This window comes from Cyphomyrmex costatus, unplaced genomic scaffold, assembly GCF_001594065.2.
Source record: "Cyphomyrmex costatus isolate MS0001 unplaced genomic scaffold, Ccosl1.0 scaffold14, whole genome shotgun sequence".
Taxonomy (NCBI): domain Eukaryota; kingdom Metazoa; phylum Arthropoda; class Insecta; order Hymenoptera; family Formicidae; genus Cyphomyrmex; species Cyphomyrmex costatus.
Genome location: NW_017275390.1, coordinates 2132477 through 2158858, shown reverse-complemented (window position 1 = coordinate 2158858; position 26382 = coordinate 2132477). Strand labels below are relative to the sequence as shown.

The 26382-nt window shown below is 41.9% G+C and overlaps 1 protein-coding gene across 1 annotated transcript in view; it reads right to left on the bottom strand.

The window, feature by feature from the left end:
- ds (dachsous cadherin-related 1) overlaps positions 1–26146 on the bottom strand; it is a 72448-nt gene extending 46302 nt beyond the window's left edge. The window contains exons 1-2 of the mRNA XM_018551352.1: positions 25972–26146; positions 18124–18606 (exon numbers count right to left, since the gene is read on the bottom strand). Of these exons, the coding sequence (XP_018406854.1) occupies positions 18124–18606; positions 25972–26116 (628 nt within the window). The 5' untranslated portion in view covers positions 26117–26146. The remainder of the gene's footprint in view (positions 1–18123; positions 18607–25971) is intronic.
- Between the last annotated feature and the right edge of the window lie 236 nt (positions 26147–26382).

Genomic DNA, 26382 nt, shown 5'->3' with positions numbered 1-26382 from the left:
GGGGGGGGGGGGGGGGGGGGGGCAGAAGAAGAAACCCGTAACGCACTCATTACTGATTCTCGCCCTTATGCGTTCTCCGCACGAAGGAGGTAAAACGAGACATATTCCGTCGGATTTCTATACCGAGAATTCTCTCCGGTAGCCGGCGGAAATTTGAGATGACGGCGCTCGATATCGGCAAAAATCGTAATGCAGTCTATGGATACCAGGACGCGCGGAGCGGAGAAATCGAGCGACAGTGTATGTACGCGTTGCGCTATATGAGTAGACGTTACCGCGAGTTTCCTTTCCTTTTTCCCTGCATCGACAAGTAGTCGCGAGTGGCGAAGGTAGCGGTCAATGTTTACTGATCAGCATATCCTGCTTTCACGGCATGCGTGTTGGCGCAATCGCCGCGCGTGCGTGAACGTGCGCGATGCACCACCTCTCGCATACCGCGACTTGTATACATATTGACAGTACGAAGCAACCAGGGATAACCCCGCAGTTTCCTTCTTCCGTCGATCCTAAACAATGCTGGTGAATGTACAACTATATTTTCTTCTTTTTCAAAATTTCCTCTAATTCTTTTCGTCCACGTCTGTTCTCCACGCGAATTTCTCTTCCACCTTTTCTTCCTATTGCTCCTCGTGTCAGTCTTCTTTTGCTCTGTCCTCTTCTATCCTCTCATCTCGCTCTATTCCACTTCACGGTCCTCCCCTCCCAATCGCACAAATGGAATTCATTTCTAGTTCCTTGACTCTTGGTCCCCACTCGCTCCTCCATGGTCTTCTCGTCGTCTCTCTTTCGCTTTATCTCCGTGCTGCTGATCCTGTCCTGTTTTCATCTGGGCCGTTCTCACATGCACCGCGGCAGCGACGACGAAGACGACGATGATGATGACGAACACGAAGATCGAGGATGCTCGTGCAATCGCGGTAGCAGGATACTATTTATTTCTCTTCGATAATGCTCCCGAGGCTACATGTGCCACTACGATATATGTATACCTATAGATACATATATGTGTGTGTGTACATGCCGTGTGAGCAGCGGTACTAGCTATGAGAAATCGAAGCAAAGTTTCTAATTGCTGCTAGGAGGATACATTGAAATGAAGTCGTCGTGTTGCACGGAAATATCACGTTGACGTAATAAACGACGATCGCACATTAATGGAAATCTCATAATGAGCCGCGATGTTGCGATTTTCAATATCGCAACGGGAGCAAATCGTGCAACGATAAATTGTCTAAATGCGGAAAGAGAAAAATAGAGGGTGCTGCAAGTGATCTTCCGTTATAGGTCGCTCGACAAATTACTCGTGCACGAAACCGGGCATTATAACGATCACTCCGATGATCATTTCTTCAAATAAAGTATGTGTCTGCTGCGCGCGTGGTTCGATTTTAACGTGGCGCGTAGAAATGTTCACTAATTATCCTTCTTCATTGCCTCTGTCTCATTCGTATAGGCATACCCGCAATTTATGTACACACGGTCAGAAACGTGTGTCTTCACGGAGTGATCTAATGCAGGGAACAAATTGCTCGTCATTAAACCAGCACCGGCATATAGTTTTTCGTTATTACCCCCGCGGTCACTTTCGCGACGCGACGCGCGCATACACCGTAAATTTCCAATGAGACGGGATCCTTCCCGCGTGACGCGATCAGGGCGCGTAAAAAGACGTCCCCCGATGTCACGGTCGTCTGGTTCGCGAGCGACGTTTGACGCGTGTTCGCAATTACGCGCTCGCTTGATTAATCGACGAGGCGCGTATTCATGAATAATCGCGAGGATACGGGAAACGCGAGCTTCTCGTCTAGTGGCTAGAGTGGCGTGCAAGGTGCAATCTGGCTTGAAAGTCTCTCGGCGGGGTCGTTGTAACCGGCTATGCTGAAGCGAACTGAGGGGGGTGATTATTCACTTTAGCGCGCGCGAAATGATATTCGCATTGCGAGCGAAACGCGTAAGCGCGTGCGCCGCGCGCAAGAAAACCGCGAGTAAAAAGTGCGATCGCGATCGGTGGTGGAGTTGTTATATTGAAATCAAGATGTCTACCCACGAACTTTCAATCACCACGCCAAACTGGACGTTCCGGATTACCCATCCCTCTCCCCCCACCACCACCACCGCTCTATACGCGTAATGGAGTTTTTCTGCGCGCTCTCGCGTATCACACCGCGTGGATCGACTCACGTTTAGACGGCTCTTGATGAGATCTCCCGCGTCGCTTCTTGCGGGATTTAATAACGTGCTATTAGCGTTTTTCCCCGTAGAAAACTTTTCAGTTCCTTCCGCTGCTTTAGCTGACTGATAACTATTAACGATAAAATGTGTACGCGGGATGTTTCGCAAGGCTTATGAATATTTCGCAAACATTAAGAGATATATTCTACATGGCAAAATATACGCGCATCAAATAGAATCTTGTCTTCCACTCTGGCTTGTAGAATAATATCTGAACGAGGCCAGTAACAGCGATTAAACGTCTAAATGAAGCCGCGTATCTACTCGAGGCTAATTATCGATTTTTAATTATGTTAGTATACTGCTGGTTGATGCACATCATGATTATAAAATTGACCATATAGCTGCGTTATTCCACTTGGCGCTCACGCCAAATCGTATATTTTATCGCTTGTTGTTTATCAAATGTTAAACTCATGCGAGCGTTAAGTGAATGCACTCCATATAGACTATTACTCTTCTACTATAGTATATTACGTACGAGCATGTTCGTGTCACGGCAAGAAATCGTCAAGCGAGAGAATAATTACTGTGTCTCTGTACGAATCGATTAGAATTACTTCGGCGTCTCTTCGAGAGCTCGAGTAGTTTCCATTTTGAAAGAGAAACGTTTTCTCCAGGATGTTCCATCTCCCTCGTTTTCATCGTAATAAACGCAATCCGCATCAGACCCTGAACTGCTATTTATCGAGAAATACACGGCCGGTATTAATTACTTGCCACGCTCGGAAGCCGCACGCGAGAACGACGAAATGTCACGTTCATCCACGACACCGCGTGATAAATCACAGATCGATGATCGGAAGATCTCGCAGCATGAGATCCCTCACGCGGTCGACAAGACGCCGTGTAACTTGCGACGACTTGGTTTCTCTTATTTTGCTAATTAGCTCGTAACGGGTCCCGCTCGAGGAAGCCGGTCGATTCTCTCAAGGGCGGTGCCGAACGACGACGCGAATGGCGAACGTTTATGATCGTCCGGAGTAGCTTGTGATCGTCTTTGGTGAATACTTTGTCGCTTCAACACCTTTTCCGCTCTCTTCCGCATCTTGACGATATGACGTCCATCCCGCGGTCGTAACGGATCAAATTACGAGCCATTTCGTTCTAAATATGGATATATCAGCGCGGAATGCTCTTTCACAATATTTGCCGTCCGAAGATAAAAACGATATATAAATTCTTTTATTCTAATGTGTCGAAATGTTAAAATTTCAGCATTTATTGTTGGTAGTACAAGGAAAAGACGACTTTGTTAAAGTATCTAAAAATTTAGGTATAGATGTACAAATCTGAAAACGACTTTCGTTGGTCCATCCAAATAATTATGTAGATTTATAAAACGTTCAAACTGGTTGCTAGAATATCAAAATTTTTTGCAACATTGCTTATTATGCTCGTGCTTATCGTATATAATTATATTGATAGTACAATAAAATTGTTTTTAGATTTGTATCTATTATAGTTAAAATTTTAGATATGGATTTTAAAATGAATTTTGTCACACTATATTAAAATAATCAAACTGATTGATAAAATATCAAAATTTTTGGCAACATCGCTCATCACACTTTAGCGTGACATCTACGTGATTATTTTAACAGTCCAAGATCCAAGATTTTAGATGTAGATTTAAATTTGGCTAAATATGTAATTAGTTAATTTTAGATCTAGACCTAAAAATAATTATGTAAGACGTTTAAATTGAGTGTTAAAATTTCAAAATTTCTGACAGCATTGCTAATCACGTTTAAGATTCCCACATAATTATTTTAATAATTTAATAAAATCATATCTATGTATTTACAACAACAACACACGTAGCTAAATTTTTAGATACTTTTATCTGCAGTAAAATTGTTTATCTATAAGAATTTCAAAAGACAGAGTATAAGCTACCGAGCGATTTAAATATAGCACCATCACAATCTCAATTTCTCACCAAGTTTTTTCAAATAGATAATCGTTGTGTCAACAAATCGCCGCTAGAATTTTCATAACCAGTAACGATGGAATAACAAAAAGGAGCGAGAGTAATCGCGATTTATTACGTACGTAACGGGGCACCGCTTTTGCTGTAGCTTTTCGCGCAGCTTCAGGCGCAATCGATTATTCCCGCGGCGAGCGTGAAATGTCCGGTGTCAAGCCAGGTCTTCGAATGAAAGTCCGACCGTTTGCATAAATCGGTGGATTTTTAATTGGACCGGTAGGGTCCGCTTATATACGGCTAACGATCGAGATAGCGCGACCGCGCGAAAATGATCCGTCGAGTCAGGCGCCAGATCCAAACGAGAAATTGAGTGTCTCGTTAATTAGGGAACGGCGCGTAATCAAATTTCGGAAATACGCTTAGAAATGTCGAGTTGCGGACGGTGTGAACGGCCATCGAATCGTTTGCCACGACTATAATTATCGCTGGGCGGCCTCCGATCAGAATGCATCTCCTGCGGTATCGCGGTCGTAACGGTGCTCCAGTACAGTTGCACGGTGAGCACTATAAAACTCGGAATCTACAGAAACTCACGAATTCTCAAGGAAGCTGCAGATTAGAAACTGACAGACACGCTACAAACGGACAATTATTGATTGAAACTCCTGCTGGGAAAAAAGATGTCTTTTTTCGACACGTACAGAGTTAAAATAGATCATGTGATGAAAATGAACGAATATCGCAAGCATCAATTTTTTTTCTATCACCTGACGAAAAGACATCTTAATGACGAGAAGTTAAATTCTCAGAAGATACAAATTAAGGAAAGAATTCGATATGGTGCATCTGATGGAGGAACGCTCTGAAATCTCGACGCGATTGTGTCACGGAGGCGCCGAGAGGACATCATCGAGGATCGATACATGCCTCCGCGAGTTCGCCACGACACTCGTCGTATAGCTACCGCCGCCGTCGCGCAGCGAAAAACGATCTCATACTTAAATAATGATGATTAGCCGCGGGTCGTGGTAGCGTCGAGCGACGCGACGAATGCGATGAAGAAGCGATACCGTGGCGGTGGTATGCTGTCGTTGACGGGGGTCCCGGCTCGTCCCTCTTTCCTCCGCTCACGCTCGCTCGTTCTTACCATGAACCTCCATCACGGAACCTCCGTTCGCTTCTATCTTTCCGTCTCCTTCGACCCGCTGCTGCCCCGCTCCTCGCACATTTCGAATGTCGCGGCGCGTCCGTTTACGGCTATATCGGCGTCCCGTAACGTGGCCGCGAGACGTTAAACATCGAGGTCGCGCGCGGCAAATCCTCTCAGCCGGAATGATATTCGTTAATGGGAGGACGGTCGTTTCTTACATGGCGCGCGTGTAATTGAAAACTGGCAAGAAATTTAAAACGCTCAATCTACGATACGAGTCGGCTCTCTTATACCTTCGGATCGCACGTCTCTTTCATGCGGTGTCTCTCGCAGAGAGATAGAACGCGATTCAACTAACCGATCGAGGGATATACGATGTCTATTGACACTTTGATCTAACTGATCGACTGTCTGACCAATCGTATCCGTCTTACAGATACGTCTGTCTACCTGTTTGGCATGTCGTCCAGATCTGCCTCCCGCGGTGAGGCACATTTATCCACTTGCGACTGTATTTGTCTTCCCTTCAAGCATTAAGTTACCATGTCTATAATGTGTTACGCAAATATAAAGATACTTCTGTATACGATTCACACAACGTATGCAAATGTTTCTGCAACCTGTTCTATAACAATAATTCGACGTAATCCGGCGCCAACGGATTAGAATTACGGCTAAACACTCGAGGCGCGCGTTGAAGAAAACCGCGTGTAATCAATAGGGGGTTTGTTGTACCAGAGCAAACAATTGGCTACGATGTGCAGCGCAATATAATAGCGCAAAGAAACGCGTGTGTCAAATTATTCGAGCAAACGAATAGAGCTTTGTAAGCGCTCTCTTAAAGTGAAGAAGCGGCTAAATAATTAAGCGTACATCCGGCAAGTAACAGAATGAAGAACCGGAGAGGTATTGGATGAGGTTCAGAAACGTGACAAGACAATGGAATGTGATGACAATATAATACCGACGGCTTCCAGTGACACGACGATAAATTAAAATCAGGTTTATCGACGTTGGTTGGTCTAAATAATGACGTTGCTTGTTTCGATAAAGTGAAAATCGTAAGAAATGGCGTTCAGTAGAAAAAGCAGCTTTATAACTGTCGTAAATTTTTTTTAACATAATTGGTTTATACATTTCATCCAGTGAGGAACTAAGCAAGACTATCATATTAAACAATTTTGCAACAGTTGCAAAAAGCTACTTTTTCTATTAAACGTAGCCAAAATGTTCTCAGCAAAGGTTATAGCAAATAGGTTACATCTGAAAATGCTAAAAGAAACAAAAAGATGAATCGTATTGAGATTTTTAAAATGTATAACATTATACATCTTAAAAAGAACAGTTCGTTCAACTAGCTAAATTTTTAGATACGCCAGCAAAATCGTCCTTTCTACGTGTTTCCTTTGAATATGTCTTTGTAGGTCTTTACATGTAAAAAATAAAATCTAGATTACATGTCACCGGAAGGTATCGAAGCGCTCAGGTTCAGGTGTCAGGGTGAGGTAAACTGAAAGTGGAACACGATCCAGCGATTCGCAATAAGACTGGATTGCATAGAGTACATTGGCCGGCTGAAAGATCGGCGCTCACGGAGCATCGACATGCACTCTTATCGCGCACCCCCCTCGCCGTTTCTTTTCTCCCGGGACAATCTCATCTAGGATTACACCATGGTAATTCTCTCGCAGCCGACCCGACGAAATTCCAGGCGTAGCGGAGCCGCTCGAGGGATCGGATCGTCGACGGTTCCGTAGGAAGAGCGGGAAAAAGATATACGTATACGTGCACGGTTGCATACACATGCACGCGCGCGAGGGAGACTCCACATGCCGCTTCGTGCGATGGTAAACGGCGATAACGAGGCGCGAGATAAGAGTCGTGAAGGTGCATCATAGAAGATGCGAAGAAATACGGGGAATACGGAGCCGAGAGAATTCTGTGCTCTATCCCCCCTCCTCACCCCCTCGTATCATTTCCTCCGTACCAGCGTACGTTGTTATCAACGTATCTACAGGATGTCCCACACCAGTATAACCTCTCAATCACTGCAAAATAAATCAAGAAGACGGATTGTCCTATAATTATAGTATTCCATTATTAAACGTGAGCGATATTAATTCTTACGAAAGAAATTAAAAATAAAATTCCGCCATTCAATTCCTTTCCATGTTATCGTATTCCATGTAAAAAGTTTGCTGAATTTCAATAAAATTGGTTTAAATAGTACGAATTGAACATTTATTTGTGGTAAATAAATATGTATACTCAATAAGAAAAATTATACTTATATCAAAAAATGTATGTTTACATATATTTAGTAAATATTTAGCCAGTACTATTCAAACAAGTATTTATTAAAATTTAGTACATTTTTTTAAAATATGAATTAATACTGCACATGCATTTATAGAAATGGTATCGCGATTTTCACGTCTTGATTGTCTTTTTGTCGTGATTGTAGCGCGGGATTGAAACCGATTGGAGTGACCACGATACCGCGTTCGTGCGAGCGAGAATCGTCGTTGAAGCTCCTCCGCGAGGATTCATCGCACGAGGCATTCATGAAACATCTGCGAATTCCAACGATATGGCGGTGAGGCAGATTGGAGAGAAGAGTATTCAAAGGATTCGCGTTGCGAGAGATTTTGAGTTCTAACGTATACGGCACAAACAAAATCTTGATTATCGATGTGCAGCTTTTCGACGAACTGTGCGGAGGGCGCCAATAAGACCAGCCAGCTTCTCATGGCAATCTTGCTAGTCTTGTTTGCCAATGAAGCGAGTTGCAACGTGGATGGACGGCGAACTGATAGCTCGCAAAAAGATATTAGAAAATTCTACTCCTAAACTCTAAAAGATCTTGATGTAAATAATAACAGTATATATCAGTAAAGATAGACAAAATCGGGGAGGGGGGACACCATAAACCATAAAAATTTAAACTCTCAAAAGTATTTTTAAGATTTGTTGTCTCATTGTTTTATATAATTAAAGAATTATGTACACATTTAAAAATGCATTGAGCATATTTAATGAATATTGATTGGTTTTTGAGGAAAAATAAAAACGTATTTTTTAAGAGACGACCTAACTTTATCTGTTATTGAATAAATATCCGGAGCACTATAGATCACGCAAAAGTAGATTTATTCAGGAAATAACCGTGATAAAAGTTGAAAAGAAATTTTTACTTATACAGTCTTAGCATAATCATTGAATATTGTATAATGAAGCATAATTATGATTAATAACAATAATTATAATAAAGTAAAAACTCCATAAAAAATTTATATTGATCGCAGTAAATAAATAAAAATAAGCTTATGAAGATAAAATAAAATTGATTACTTAGGCTTAACTACTAACATTGCAGCACATATATTAATTTGTAATGCCTTGTTTTCTCATGTATCTAGTGTGTGATTTCGAACACTTTTAATATAGAAAACAATAAAATATATATAAGAAAATAAGTGATAAATGATTATCTGTAGTAAGCACAGTTTATAATTAAAAAAATAATACATAGAAACTTGCACTTGACTTTCTATACGTGTAATATTTTTTACTACAAAGACAATATTAAAGTATTTCTGAATGATTAAAAAATTACTTTTGCATAAAAACTATAAACGACATGTGCGTCTCAAGTCAACGGACTTAATAACTATATTTAGATACTAAATACGAACAATAAAAAAGTAAGAATTATGTAATACCAGTTACATTAATCTAAACACTCTGGATTACCTTAAGCAGTCAATGACCCATGGTGCCTCGGGGTCTCCTCTATGCATGAATACGGAATACGGAACGGAAATTTAAAATAGAACTGGGTCTCTTTATCCACCTTCTTGGATCGATTAGTTGCGTTGCCACGCACGCTATAGCGTTTAAATCGAACGGCGCACGAATACCGGAAAAGACAAGAACTCCACGCGATTGCTAGATCGGAAAGCTATAATGTCGGTTGTAGTACGGCCGAGATTTTTGCGATGCCCGCTGCTCTTTTTTCTTTTTTTTTACCACGATGCGCCTTACAACACTGGATTGGAAACGATTGCGGTAAGGCGACGATGTGTAAGCGGCTGTATGCGTGTATTTCTGTGTGCATACGTGTGTTCGCGTGTGCACGCGCGCAAATGCTTTCACAGTCGAGATAGCGAAGCGTACCTAAGCAGGACGGTGTATCTCGCGAGCATCTGCGAATTCCACCGATCTGCGAACGACCTCCACGATGGAATACGTTCAAAGGCGCTTTTCCGAGATTCTCTCGCTCGGCGGGGTGGCGACGGAATTGCGATCCGAGTAACAATAGTCGCTGCAATAATCTTGCGACGAACGTTCCCAGAGGTAGCAACGATCTGGCGAACAATGATAAAATAAATTTAGGGAAGAAAGAAGGCACGCACGCTTTTGAAGAGCACGTTCCGATAGGAAACAAATGGTACTCGAGATATCAATGGACTTCAATAATTCGCTTGAAATCTAAGATAGACAAAAAGTTTTTATATCATAATAGAGTTTGCATCAGAAAGTCGACAATATGTATTAATAAATGATTGCCGCTGTTGAAATACATGGTCCGTTTCAGTAAACGATTTGCGCGATGAATAGCTGCTATAAAAATGATATAAATTAGCGGAAGACCAACTCGCAGAAATTAAGATATAAGAAAAAAGTAGACAATATTCAAGATAAATATCATGAATACTACTGCAGATAATGCACGTGATAATCGTGGCCCATTCAGAAAAAAAATTTATTTCTCATGACAGCCGCACTCAGGGGGAAAGTAATGAAAACATCGGATATAAAGCCGGCGACAGGGCGAATTAATTACGTGTGTACTGCGCGTAACTTTGTACCCCACTCGGACGTGCGCGAAAGGAACTAATTAAAACCTTGAGGACAAAGGCGGTGGCGTGTTGAATTAATAGCGCGCATAATTTTAAATAACAATCGGACCCCAGCAGCAGGAATGGTGAACAGCGATTGCGCGCGCGCGCGCGCGCGCGTGTGTGTGTGTGTGTGTGCAAAGAACGAAGTGCAGAAGGAAAGATACGCGAGAAATCAAAGGAGAAGTATACATTCTAGAGACTCTCTAATCAGGAGACGCGGTAGTGTCTCCGGCCATGTTAAAAAAACTACTAGTTAATTTAAATTTAGAAGATTAATAATAGACACTACAAGTCTCTCTTATCCCGAGCCACCAAAGTCCATTTTCGGGGGGTACATAACTACTAGAATACAAAACATTTTGAATCGCACGTAATATATCCTGAAAGACGGCATCGTGAGTGATTTGAGCTAAAAAATTTCTAAATCGGTCAAGCCGTTCTGGACATACAAGCGATCGAAAAGTGATGATGATTTTCATGATATACTGTATATAAGAGTCTGAACATGGAAAAACTACTTTTGATTGATCCATCATGTTTTAAAAATTCCTGAGAGAGAGAGAGAAATGGAATAAAATGAGAAAGAGAAAAATATCGTAAATACATGTTTTTTCTCTCTCGTAGATTTTTGTTAAAACTACCATCCAGTGTACAAAACTACGGTTCGTGTCCAGACTCTTACTGGAGGGAGTCTCTAGTACACTCGTCGAAGTCGAAAGAATAGTCGGTAAAAGGGGCTGCGGGATACGGCATCGCAGATGAAATTCCGAGAACGTTACGCAAATCAGACCGCGAGCATTCGTCGTCTCGGTGTGGCAGAGCGGCCGCGCTATCTCGATCCGCAAATCTTCTCGGCACGGGTTTAGGTCGGACCCCCCCTCTCTCTTCTCTGCGAGATTCGCCGACCGTGCTCGGCGAAGATTCCGAGGAGGCTAACGCCACGCGAAATTTGCAAGTCCAGCGAAAGCACGACGTGCACGAGAGAGTAGCCGAAGAGTGAAGAGAACGAGAGGAAAGGAGAAAGAAGAGACCCGCTGAAGATCGAGACGAGGATGGAGAGAAACGCGACGGTAGGATTCAGAGGTGAAGAAAAGGGGGCGACGCGACGTACGTCACGACGAGACGTGCTTTATAATATTATAGATCGTGTTCGTAAAAAAAAGGTATGTTACGAACTGACGAATTCTCTCTCTCTCTCTCTCTCTCTCTCTCTCTCTCTCTCCCCCCCCATACGCGTTTAACTTGTTCACCAAATATTTAGCCGAGCTAAATGTTATATTTAGGGGAATTAGATTGCACATTATGGGGAACAATATTATAATATAATTAACAATAAAGATGAGACACGAGTATAGTGAGGTATATCGTATCATTAACTCGGACGAGCACTTCTTACGATTTGATCATCGACGAGAGTGGCGGATTATACCCTATTCTGGGACGTTACAGCCAGATCGTTTCACGCGTTATATCCGGATGTATCTTTATGGCCAGTCTTAAACGACTTGCCAGCGCAGCGTTGATCTTTATGGTGTCATCGTTAAATTTGTTAGAGACGAACGATGTGTCGCGCGGATAAGATTAGCCGTTGTTCAGTTTAAAGATAGTTTCCCCAAAATGTCGATCCTCTCTCCGTCCCTCGCCCGCACCTTTTTCATTTACTTTTTGCATCGTTAACTAGAGGAAATTCGGACAGAAATTCAGATGGCAGGATGCTGTAGGACTGATAAGAACGGCTTAGCCTACGTCCCGTCGTAAATTCGAGAAACTACTTATTTTACGTCCCCTCGATACGAAATCACGCTGACGCGCTTTCGAAGCAGCAGAGCGTGGGATACAAATCGCAGATGCCACGATGCATCTAATGCAATCCTCCAATTGCGGCAAGAGGAGTCGACAGTCAGCGAACTTCGGGTTCCTCTCTCGACGTTCCTCATCTTTCATTCCTCCTACTCTCACCCTCCCGCGCCTCCCGGACCGCGTACGCCGTCTTTTCTTCGCCTACAAGAGCAGAAAGGAGAGGAGAGTGGTGCGCTGGGAGCCCTCAAAGCGAGCGCACGGAGCGGCGATATTTAAAGCATATGCAAAGAGTGCAGCTTCGTAGCGGCAGCCCCCTCTTGGTAGGGAAAGAGGGGCAAAAAGTCTCGGACAATGGCGGCTCGCGTTCGGCTGCCCGGAATCCGACTCACGACGATTTATGCGACCTCGGCGACGACGACGGTCCACCCTCTCCTCCTCCTCCTCCTCCTCCTCCTCCTCCATCTCTTCCTCCTTTCACATCCTTCTCTTTCGCCCTACTCGTTGCGATTTCTTCGTTTGGCCCGCGTCTTCCCGACCGACACTCTAGAAGCGCGCATTCTTTCGACGAGAATGCCGAGGTCCCGAAAAGTACGAAATACTCGATTCGAAGAGATTACCTTTTGAAATTCACTCTAATTATTATCGACGCTCTGAATTAAAATACATTATCTTAAGAATGGAAACAAGTGATATTGTATTGGAAAAAGATGTTGCTCCTTTATTTCAAAAAGTGACACTACTCGAAAAACGCAAGGTTCGATTATCATTCTAAACGAGTCAAGTATATAAGCATTAGTTAGCGATCATCAAAAGTAGACTAACTTAACTTCATACAAAACATCAAAATTGTTATATAACTTGAAGAATAATTTTTTTAAAAGTTGTGAAACAAAAATATCAAAAATATAACATTTAACCGTGTTAGAAATATATTCTTTTTTATTATCAAAATTATTAGTTAAAAATAGTTGTCTTTTTCTGAGAAATTCAGTTTTCTTAATGAACGATTTATCATCAATTTTGTTAATTGTGTTATTTGAAATAAGGGAACAATATAATTTTGTTACACGCGCTGACGATGACGTTAACTATGTGAATCTAACACCGTGCAAACACGCGCACATGACGCGCTCGACGTTATTTCCCGAGATTTCTTTCGCGGATCACCAACGAGATGCATAATCGAGCGTGGCAAGGAAATTCGCGAGAGAGAAGAGAGATGGAGAACGGCGCGACTTTCTGATGAGCGGTTACCGATTGCGCCTTGGCCTTCTAACGAAGACGCTTGTTACCGTCGTTATCGCCTCTTCCGCGTGTTGCAAAACTGGTGTTCAACAACAGCCGTCTTGTTTCGTGTTGTCCGCGCCGAGCTTTCGCGGCAATCTAGCGAGAGAGAGAGAGAGAGAGAGAGAGAGAGAGTAGAGAGAGAGAGAGAGAGAGAGAGAGAGAGAGAGAGAGAGAGAGAGAGCAAACTATCTCGGTGTGTACCGATTGACCGGCTCGTCGCGCGCCGATTTCTCAACGTGACCTGCCTCAATGTCACTAGTCCTGCACTTTCTACTGACGACCTACGTGTCAATCACGTTATCGTGTCGTACCATTTTCTTTGTATGTATCACACGATTCCTGTAGCGAAATGAAGTCAAGCTAGTGCATAAACGTTCCCAGCAACCGTTAATTTTCATCCGACCGCCGCTAATTTCGTATCTCGAGTCCATTTCTAACTTTGCAACCTTCAAATCCGCGTCATCGCGATTTCTAGACATCTTTCTCTTTTCTTAGGGAAGGATCGGTCTCAGCATAAAGCTGGGAGCGGCCGCTCGTTCCGTGGATAAGATAAGACCGGTCTTCTCTACTCGACGCGATCATGGCGCGTTGATTCTCCTCTTCGTCCCCCAGGTGCCATAAACTCGACCGTAAAATGAAGCGCGTTCCTCACTTTGTCGCCAGGTTTTATGGAAGGATCGGGACAGCCGGCCGTTCGCGAAACGAACGACTGCTTCCCAATAAGGAGTTCGTCTACGTCGGTTTTAACAGTTTCGAAGCATCGACGAAACGATCGCTCTTTTGTCGGCCGTCACCCTTTTAACGATCGCGTTTTTTTCACAATTTGCTAGGAACGTTTGCGCGAAATCTGCTTTACCGGAACAGGTGATCGTAAAGTGGTAGCCGGTCTCTGTCCCTGGATACTCGTTTTACGTCAATTTTCGACTCGATCTGCTAATCTGATTGGGCATTCCTCGGCAAATATCACGTCGTACCGAATAAAATAAACGGGTTATTGGAAAGTTAATACGTTTAATTGTCCATTCATGAGTCGGAAACTGAGACTGCACACGGAGAATAGAATTTGCTAGAAGAATCTAGAAATTCAGCTAAATACGTATCCTTTTAGAAAATTTTGTATGGATCTATCAAAATAATTATATCGAATTTGTTTAAACCTGTCACTTGATGATAACATAAAGTGACGCAACATAAAGTTTTAATATTCTAGTAATCAGAATTTGAACATCTTATATAATTATTTTCAGATCTGAATCTACATTTTTAGATATTTGATTAAAACGTTCTTTTAGAGCGAGCAGTAAAACCAGATAATACTTTCAAATGTATTCAAGCGTAAATATGATTTATATGTTGATATCTCCGAGCACAACGATAATATTTAATCCTAATAATACCAAAGCACGCTTTATAATACAAAAGTTTCACTGTCGCTTTGTTCGCTAGAAGCCGATCGGTCAACAGAATTAATCTAATGAAAATCTAAACTCAAAACGGAGGTTGCCACATCTGGTTTCGCTTTATCTGGATCCGGGCCGGATTAGTGGAACAGGTGTTGCAAAATGGTAGCACTGATCGCCGGTGCATGTCAATGAGTGCCCGCGAGATTCCTCTTTCTCTCTCGGGTACAGCCCGAAACGAACCGCACCTGTGCCGACGATCGCCGGCCCGTTCAACTTTAATCTGATAATCTGATTGGCTGCCGTGTGTCAAATATTGCGGGCCTGAGTGTCAGGGCGCGTTCTTCTGCGCGAACTGGTTCTACGGCGCGGTTGGACGCGTGGCCGATTGGAAGTCGAGTTCTGAAGTCGGCCGACCGACCAGCCGATCGCGCCGATGCCGGAAGAACAACTTCGAACGCGCGGTATTTGAGACGGTGCTCGTTGTTTCGTGTCATGTATAAGGTATCTCGAATATGCGTTTCATTGTATGTTTTACATTTTACACTCGAGTCTCTTTTAATCGGCATTGCGCGGAATGGAAGTATCGTATATATAAGAGTGTCTTGCTGCACACATTTGGTTTTCCCAAATTAAGATTACAGAAATAAAGAGCGATAATTATGAAAAATGCGTTCGAATTGTGTCTTTATTCGTTCCAGACTTATGTCACGATGATTTATTTACGTGTGTCGCAAAACGAGTACAAAGAATCCGAAAGATACAGCTCCCGATTGCAATTAAACGTTTCTGCGAAAAAGATTCTATGAAAAAGGATGACACACCAAGACGGGAAATCTGTCACGAATCTCTAAAGTTTAATCTACAATGTACTTTTTACTTTCTGTTTCTTATTTTTTATCTCTTTCCCTTTTCTCACTCTGTAATCGTTTTATCGACAACCATGTTTCTTATCATGTATTTCTTGTCTCTTTCAAAGTTTCTTAAAAACGAAGAAACAGGACAAAAAGTAAAAATTGATAAAAAGCAAGAAACAGGAAGCAAAGAGCACGTTGTAGATCAGGCTAAAATCGCACGTCGCAGAGTCAGGACACTTTTTTACTCCAGATAGCGCAGCTTATACATTCAATAGACTCTCTCTCTCTCTCTCTCTTTTCCTTCTTTCAAATCATGGCTATAGATACATTACGAGAGAAAGCGAGACCGCGGGAATAAGAAATAAGAATCGAGAAGTTCCTCTCCGAAGAAAAAGAATGACGAAGAGGAGTAGAAGATGAGAAAAGAAAAGAAAAAAGAAGTGGGGGGGGGGGAGAGAGAGAGAGATCCACGTCGTCGCTGAGCGAGGGAAGCCTCGCGCATTGATATGCAACGGACTGCATATACGGGCCGGGCCGGGGCGAACAATACGACCACCGGTAAGGTACCTTAGGTACCACCGTGTAAACTATTCGGCATTCTCGGGCGTATAACGTACCGTGGCCGTGCGCGCTGCTCGATACCGTGCGGGACAGTTTACACGGCGCATCGGCGTATACGGTGCGGCGAGCGCGCGGGTCGTGACGCGCCGTATCTTGCATCGGATGTACCACCAGTGTGGAAACACGGATACGTACTTCTTCTCTCTTTCTCCTTGCCCCCCCCTCTCCCCGCCAACCCTCGATCAGCCGCCTTCCTCTCCGGCCTCGGTATATATCGGCACGGAGCAATCCACCCACCCGTCCGCGACCTTACCGGTGTGCCTCAATCCTCCTCTTCGCCTCTTCCTCCGCCACACCTCATCGTCGTCCACGATCTCGCGGCGGCCTCCTCCCGCTGCGCGAATCCCATTTCTCTCCTTCTTTCGACGGCCACCTGTTTGCTCAGACTCGAAACCCTTCCCCCCCCCCCCTTCCTTCTATAAATTCGTTAGATTTCATCGCGCAGTGACACTACGATCTATCGGTAATTATGATGACCGTGTTCTTAAAGGAAATATAAAAAATAAACTCCTAAAACTTTTAAGACTTTATTTCTTAATATTTCCAAGTTACTTTGTAAAAAAAGTCCGCGCGTTAATTTCTAAAATTGTCTTGCGCAATATACCTGATATAATTTCTAAATGAAATACAAATCATTAGACACCAGTCAAAATGACGTCAAAATAACAAATGTGATTATCAAAAGTCACTTTTTAATCACGACTCATTCTGACGTCATTTCGATGGTATTGTGACTTTATTGTGACTTTTATTTGGGCTAATAGTGCTCTTGCTTAAATCTAAATTTGTTGATTATTTCGCTCATTATAGTATGGAATGCTAATTAAAAAAAAAATTTCCCGTGATATTATTAAAATAAAAGAGAAAAAATTAAATTTAAAAAAAATAAGTAAATTTAAGGGCAGCTGCCTGAAATAAAGGTTACCATAATTTTATAATAGACCGAAAATCTACAGGAGAACTTTAGAAGAAGATTTCATCTAACAAATTTTTTTTTACTTATGTTGCCATCATACTTTCAGCGGTATGTAAGACACAAGTTCCTTCAAGTAGCGTGCGAAAGTATATCGGGGCATTTAGTATAACGCTACCGCTCTGCTGAATCTTTTCTAATCTGAAATAAAGCTCAGGTAAGACAGAGAGTATCTTCATTCGCGTGATATGCTTTGGCTCTCAGAGCCGCGCATCGTGCGCTTAAGCATACATCCACGTGCACACGTAGGCGTTCGTGGAGTCCTCAGCGTTTTACTCGTGACGCGACTATGCTAACGCGATAACGCCGCGCGTGGAATACGTTTCCGAGGCATTCGCCGCTCGTGGTTTGTACCTCCGTTTTAGAAGACCCGCCAGATTAACTCCGGTATGCGAGTACCCTTACGCAAGCATCGCAAATGACTCGGTATCGTGACGCTATGTGAACATAGCTCCTAAGTTTTCCAAGTGCAAACAATGTAAATACGATGCAAGTGAAAGACGATAAAAATATATACAACGTAGAAGGAAGGATTTCGTTAAAATATCTACAAATTTACAGCTAGATGTGTATCTGAAAATTATTTTCTTGGATTATCAAAATAATTACGTAGATCCATTCAAACCGATTGATAGAATATAATTTTTGGCAGCATTGTGTTTTAATGTTTTCATCACGCTTGAGTTTTCTATTATAATTATTTTATGATCCAATAGAGTTATTTCTTTAGTTACTTCAGCAATCGTTCTTTTCATGTAACATAGCGTGTGAAAATTATCAAAGTAATGTCGATACATAAATAAATGGCTGTATTTAGAAATATAAAATCTGCGCGGAGAAAAGCCTTCATTATTCATCGTCAGTCGCAGTATTCTCGACACGTGCTCGACGTGATGTAACATGATAATGCATTATAAGACACAACGGCCGACCGACGAAAAAGTTTAGCATAAAAGCGAATCAACTTACCAGTCGACGAGGATGACGCTGTCGTGGCACTTTTCACGCCGCTGATGACGGAATTCTGCGGAATATTCTCCTGGACCATGACGGTGTAACGCGGTTTCTCGCACGTGGCGATTCTGTGCTCCGCGGTGGAGACGGTAACCTTGACCTCGGCATCGACGGTACTCTTCAGACCGGCTGCATCAATCGCCGTTACATTGATGTGATGCAACGACGATCGCGAGAGCAGATTTGGCCTCGCCACGTGCAGCTCGCCGGTGTTACGATCGATTTGAAAGATTCCGTCCTCATTGCCACTGCTGATGTGATAAGTGACGTGACCGAAGGTGGAGATATCGAGGTCGGTCGCCACCAGCTTCAAAATCGGACTGCGCGTCACATCGTCGTTTCGCAGGGTCACGTTGTACTGCTGTGGCTTGAAAATCGGCTTGTTGTCGTTCACGTCCCTTACCTGGATGCCCACGATCGCTATCGTACTTAATCCCCCTGTAAACAGAATCCAATGCATCATTAGATATACATACCTTATGGACATACAATTAATGAAATTAGTAGTTATGAAAAATATCCTGTTAAATTGATAATGTTAAATTATACCCCCAATTTGACGTATTTTTAATCATTCCCAGATCAACGCTACCCCTATTTAGTATGTCGTGAATTTAAATAAACGCTGTTTGCATTGGAACATAAGCAATTCAAAATCACAGAAATGAGTTGATTAGATGTGGTTTCTGCAATAAAAGTTGAATTTTTAAAAATAATACATATTTTTGAAAGTTAAAAATAACGAAATGTTATTTAACTTCAGAGAATTGGATTTAATTTTTAATCTCATTGTAACATTTAACGATAAATTTCTCGTGAAAGTTAGAATAACAGAAAAGAATAATGTTGAATGTTCAACTGTCATCAGCGATTTTACAGTACGGATTTGATTTATACTCAGCAATTAATTATAAGGATCAAGCGGTTGAGCAGCGCTGAATTTGGATACACTCGCTAGTGATCCACGAGTGGTCCACGATGTACGCACAGAGGCGAGAGGTACGTGGCCGAGAGCGCATTATGTTTATTTCATTCCCGGCCGAAATCCTCTTATCGAGCCAAATAATGTCGGGGTATTAGCCGGCGTAGAGAACGAATCTACGGCGCGCCCGAAGCCGGTCGGCATAAATCACGAGCGTCCCGTTCCCGTGGCCTTTTCTCGGACCCAATCAGCCGCTGGAGAGTCTCTCTCGCTCTCTCCGTTCATCGTCCTTTCATCTCGTTCTCTCGTTCCGTCTCTTCTCTCAGCATCCTTTCCCTCGGTCAGTATCCTCTCTCCCTTCGTTTTATTCGGACACACGTGAGCTCCTTTTAACCCCCGCGCGCGGGGTAATGCGCCGCTCGTAATAATATTTCAAACGTGAGAAGCTTACAGGGTCCCCCCAAATCACCGCGCTCTTTTAGAGTATCTTCGGTGCCACTGTGAGGTAATTGCTCCTGGTGCATCGATTGACCTACTCTCTAAAATCTTCGGTGTGGAATCCAACTCTTAAAAATTGACAACTGAGCCACTCTTCTTCAACACTGGTTCAATTCACCTCAAAGATTTTACAGAATGTAAGCTATATGCGATATAATGACTATTGCATTGCAGGAAAAAAGCGATTACGGTATTATCTTTCGCATTCTACGGACAATGATAAGCGCGATCTTTCACATTTAGTTGTCCCATATGATGTAGAACTCCAGCATTAAGCTTGCAAAAGTTACACTTTATCAGTAGCTCTCCGCAACTATTATATCGCTAAACCATATCGTCTGAAATTAATCGGAGATTATCTGCAAATTCTATCTCTTTATATACGCGTTTCCACGATAGCGCGACGCTGGTGAGCAATGAGAAATCAGGCACGACGAGATATCGCGAGCTCCTGTGCCGCCGCTTCGGATTTAGGCGATATGCGACGCAAGTGTTAATATCAAAGACAGTATGTAAAACGGGTAATCCGATGTTTAAACGGTTTACAACCGTAACTCACAATAATGTATGGACTCAGCCGCGCGGAGCTCTCTCTCCGAGCGCGAGGAGATTTATAGGTGCGAGTGTCATTGGAGTCATGCGTCAAGAGCCGGTCCCCCGATCTCCCGTGATGCCACCACGGCCTTTTCTTCGATATATGGAAGAACGAAGCTTCTGATCCAAATGTAGAAAATTTTAGGCTCAACAAAATCAATCGTAAACAAAGGATGGTATCAATTGTGCGTCAATTGCCGCGCATATTTTATAATATAATATTTAAATAAACATCGAAGTAAATGTTTCAATCCTCTTTTTGAATCGTCCTTATCTATGATTAAGGAGGTACGAATATTTCAAAATAACAAAAAAATTATGAAAAAATTAAAGAATCGCATATAAAAGTAATAGAAAAAGATTCAACGACAGTTTACTCTAACCAAAAATTATTTCGATAAAATGCTTTTCGTATAATGCTTTTTTTATCTGTGCTTTAATAGAAATGTATTATAAAGTATGACGAAAATATTTTTGTATAACTACGTTAAACATTCAAGATAATTTATGTATAGTTACATTTTTTGCAATGCAGAAATATAAGTTGTCTTGTAAATAAACAAAATTCTCGTGTTTTAAGTCTTTTTAACTAATTAGTGAATCGCAACGAAACTTTGCGTAAGTCATTTTGAATATTTAAAATTCTTAAGACCATTTAGATTTTTGTTATTATTTTTTAAATTTTAATTTACATCGATAAAAATGATAACAAATAAAGTAAATAAATTATAAAAATATAATTTTTTAACAAAAATGGAGTATTTTAAGTGCGTCTTTCATATAGATATAATTTGTTTAAAGTATGAATATTAATATATGTGCTATATTATACATCTATCGTACCTCCCTGATCGATTATGGAATATCGAGGCATCGAAAGGAATTAATCTTCAGTCCACGAATTAACCACCAGTGGATGCAATCCATTCGTGAAACTTATCGAAAGAATTTCTAACGACAATACTTAATTGTCAGGCACGTACGTTTCCTACAGATCAAATAACGCACTTTGTAGCATTTTTTTTCCTTTCTTCTTCTTTCTTTAGACGGTAAAAAAATTGATTACGCGCTCTCTCGCGTTCGATACGGAAGACAGAGAACGCACCCAGGTACGAACGGATACCGACTTCCTGGGGATAGTTCAACGGCATTTTAATGCACGTTGCCTGATATTTTCGTGCCCGCTGCAGTCCGGCCCTTTTAATTTCACGCGGTCGATCGCCGGGATGAGTTCTTTTCGGGATTCGTGCGGCGGGGGATACGAAGGGCCTCCGAGAGATTTATGCGGCCGGTAGGTGCGGCGGTGCTCAACCTTATACTGCGAAATTACGCCACGCGAGGAATGAGTTCCACGACGCGCATTACGGAAACGCAACCGTAAATATTAGCATCCCGCAGGTTTAATTAGAATCTTTTTTTTTTTTTTTTAGTATCTTCAATTTCTTTTTTCATATAAGTACAATCTTGATAAAAGAGGTTGAGAAATGATTTTCCCTTAAATCGCATGCATTATGTGGCGCATATCTTGGCGTAAAACCGTAATGCGTTTCTTTCGCTCTTACGAGAGTAAACCCTTACGGTTGGAACGAGACGTACCATTAATATGCCGTGAGCAAACGTACGCACACTAATTCCGGGATATGCTACAAAGTGCGAACTGAAAGCTCGCACCAGTGACATATCCGAGATTATGCGCAGTAACACGGCGGGAGTCGAAAGGGTGAAATAAATAAGCGCAAGAACGGCGCGGACAATGACAGTCGGTGGAAGTTAAACCCACCGGAGATTTATGACGCCGGTGCCAATAAAGTCACCTCCCAGCATAGCTCCGGAACGTGCGTCCCTTGTGCCTTCCTTTACGTATCTGTATTCTGTACACGCGCGTTATCGAGATTTCGAGAAAAGGAAAAGATCTAATTCTATTATGTATGCAAAGTGGATCTTCACTTCAATATTATATATCTGATTCGTGATCTGCAAATCGTATGCTAAAAATCTATTTCGGTCTTGAAACGTATAATCATGAGCAAAACCAGAGTAGTGATATCATTTATTAGTTGATCTCCATTTTCACACAAGTATAATTTTCTTTAGTCTATAAAGCGATGTATCTTATAATGACGTCACTACTTGCTTTAGTGACAAAATTACCAACACGAGGTAAAAGCTAAGTTGAATCTCACTTATCAGAATGGAGAAGAACGTGTATTTTCAACTAGGTTACGACGTCGTAAATAAGGGTTATCTAAGTTTTTGTGTAAATGGAAAGCAACCATTAAATTTGATAATTTTTTATGCTAATAAGCACCTGTGTAAGAATATTAATAATCTGAAAAGAGGAAAAGACATCCCGGATATTTTTCCCATACGATAATATGAATCGCAGATAAGCGATAAAATCGGATGGAGGAATATTCTTAACGCGACAGAAAAACTACACGAAAAGACTTCGCTGGGAGATTAACGTGGAAATTACATTTGTAAGATATCGCTCGCACGTAATCGATGCTGAGTGGAGATTCCGCCGCTTCAAAGACCGTGCGCTGATAGAGAATCCAGTTCGGATGTACGTGCCGGATGATATCGCTATAATCACATCGCATAGCAAACGCGTTGAGAGAACGTCTTTCAAAACAGGATTTGATTACATATTTACAATACTATTTCCTCTATAATTTTATAGCAACAAGATCAAGTTGATCGAAATAGTAGTCACTCGTTCTTCGATATATGTATACCGCAAGAAAACGGAAAATTTTAATCTATATTAATCTTTTAATCTAGCTGACAAAAACAATTAACAGAATATATAGCTCTAAATTTATTATTCATTAAATGATCCAAGTGATTATCTTGGCAACACTTGAAGGATCGGTATCTCGCGTCTAGGACTGATTCCGCATCCGCTGGCCTTCGCAGTCGAGCAAAATAACTTGCAGAAGAAAATCCGTGTATAAGCAGATACCTTTCGCAGATCTCCGCCTCGATTCTGAGCGCGCAGGTAATAATTATCGCCGTGAACGCGCACGGCGTCAGCCACCGCTATTAACGCGATAAAACCTCTGTGGTTTGGTTATCGTTCGCGTTTCCCGCCGATAAACATCGACGACGATATATGGCGCTTCTTTGCACCTCCTAGTAGCGGCGAAACTACTACAACGCAGAGAGGCAGACAACTCGTCGTCGTTGTCGTCGTCGTCCGCGGAGCGACCGTCAACAGGTGGTATAAATCATGCGCACCTGGCCCGCGCGGTTCACGGTGGTTCACGATTCACTTTACTGCCGTTGCGCCAAAATGATTTTCTCCGCGCGAATTACTGGCGGGCAATAAGAATTAATCGTCGGGATAAAAATAAGAGGCGAGGAGGAGGATTAATGAGTCTCAGGCTGCGCGGCGCCATGAGGAAGCGCTAGACGCGTGAGGACGTGCGAATCGCCGGAAGGTATTTGTAATCATTTCCGCGCCGGAGTCTTTGGCTGAGATATAATATACCCAAGTGCGCACGATTGTATACATACACCTCTCGTGGGGAAATGAGATTTATTTATTATCACACGAGCTGTCACTTCCGTTCTGGTGGAATAGTCCGAGAAATGTTTTCCTTCTTCCTTTATTTATTATGATATTATTATTACTCTAGTTCTACGCGGTTAAAAAATTTGTGTTACATTTAATCCATGTCACATGTCCTAAATATCTCATCTACTCAAATTTTCATGTTAATTTAACACAAAGAATGTAACACTGACGTACTTTGTAAGAACAATCCTATTTCTTCCTTGCGTTTTAATTTATTTTAAAAAACATTATGTTATTTGTTTATTTATTTATAAATTGTGTTATTTTAATTCCAAGAAACGTTGAATATCTCAATTTTTAATACAAAATATTCAAATGACAAAATATTACGTTAAATTGACATTCAGATATACTAAAAATTCGACACAAAACTTTAACAAGAAATTGAGTGGACCGTTTCTAACACAAATAACAAAATACTTTTTACTATGTAGATGTAGGATTACGTTTTAAGACTGAAAAATAAAGTCGGCGTGCAGTTTATAGGATTGATTATTATGATTCACCCCGAATTATTGAAGCACTACAGATCCAGCTTGACCATTTAAGGACTTCATTTCCTAGTTATTACGTGTTATGTATTCACATTACGACTTTAGATGATACTTTGTTTAATATCGTTTCCTTCTGTTTTTCGATTTCTTACTGCGGGATGATCACCGCGTTGCGTTCGTCGACAGATGATATAAATCACACCACGCTGGTGGTGCTCATCAGTATTGCGATGGTGTTCGCAATCGCTCCTGTATATCATCATATCCAGCTGATTCTATTGTCCATCGGGTAGTGTCGGATAGCGTCGCCAATGCCGCTGTTGCACACGGTGAACAATCGTATCGATAACGAGCGACAATTACGCAAGAATGTATTCATCCCTGTTTGCAAAACGGCATAACGCCGACAATAGCAATGCTCTTCTAGTCGGGTTTTTCATTTCTTAAGCACGGGTTAACATTTTCCTTCTTGAATGTTATTCCACTGTCTTCTCACCCTCTTCCCCTTAGCGTCGCCGGATTGGTAAATGCAATAGCCGTTGGTCGCACGGTAGCCTCACGATGGATCAATGGACCTTCAGTCGTTGTCCTTTCCCATAAGGCGACCGCGAGCCGCCGTGTTGAAAATGGCCAGGGAGCCTACCGTCGACATAAATCATACACCCTATTACAGAGCTACTAGATCTCGACGGGCCGATAGCCGGTCGGGTCTTCTCCTCGCCGCACCACGTCGCCGCTTTGTTTCTCTTCCCGTTTTCTGAGCCGCGAGTTCCTCCGCGTGTGTCTCCTTGCCGTTTCCACTTGTTTCTACTTGTCTCACTACCCTTATCAACGCCCGTGCGCATACACGAGGCTTGCACGCGAATAACGGAGCCGAGCATTGTTCCTACGTCGTCAGAACGAGAGATCGCGATGGCGTGAGAGATCTCGCGATCGAGCCGAATTATCGCAACGGTTGCGACCGTCTCGAATTTACAATGGCTGAGGTTGTTAAGCGTTTAGATACAAGTTCGGAAGGCGAAAAGCTTCACAACTGCGATACATTATGTCAAACGAAGAGATCGGTGTCTGCGGTATTTTGTTCTTTTGAAGAAAATATCGTAAACTACCAAGAGGTAGCAAAGTATCGATGTTATTGATTATAAAAATTAACAAAAAACTATAAGCAATAATAAAGATTAAAATGTCGGGAGTAATAGGTAATCAAGTCAAGTGATATTGATTTTTTTAAGTAGGTAGAGAAGAAGTGAACACACACAGCACCTCAAGTATAGTTTCTTTAAAATCTCGTTCTGACAATGAGAAAGGAAAAATAAAAAGTATTGCCCAGAAGTGTTCATTATTTTTACATTCTTCTACCTCATAATATATATAACTATAATATAAATTTAATTATAATATAATATATATAATATATCCACAGAAGATATAATTTTAAAATTAAAATTCTTTTCGGGATTTTCTGAACACCTATCAATTCACATATCTTTAAATCACTAATGATTAATGATTATTCTATCTAAGAAGGTTGTGGTACATCAAAATATACATATATTCTTTATAAAAAAAACACAAAATATCTATACATACTGATTTCTTACATTAGTTTGACATGCGGTATCGCAATCGTGGCTATTTATTTGCTAAAGCCATCAAGTCCTTTTTTTAGAATCGGTGATTTAATAATCGGACACTAGAAAGAAAATAGCACAAACCTCTATCGGTGGCAATGACAGGCAGTTCTAGATAAGGTGCTGTTTCTCTGTCTAACGGCGACCGGATGCAAATATCCCCCGTATCACTGCGCACCAGGAGCTGTTCGTTCTCCAGCCGACCGCCAGCCAGAGTATAATTGACCATTGCGTTTACACCGCAATCGGGATCGGTCGCTTGCACCTGCAACAAAGATAAATCAAGGTTAACATCGCGATAAAACAGAGATTCCGACATATGGTGAATCGAGACGCGCATGTACATACATTTTCATACGAATCTCTGTAATTCCATGTACCGTGTATCTGCGATACAACTTGGTTTTAAAAGAGCGATAGACTTATTACTTCGCTCGCAGTTCTTTACTTACTACGTTCTTCATTCTGGCGATGAAGTAAAGATAAAGAAATACA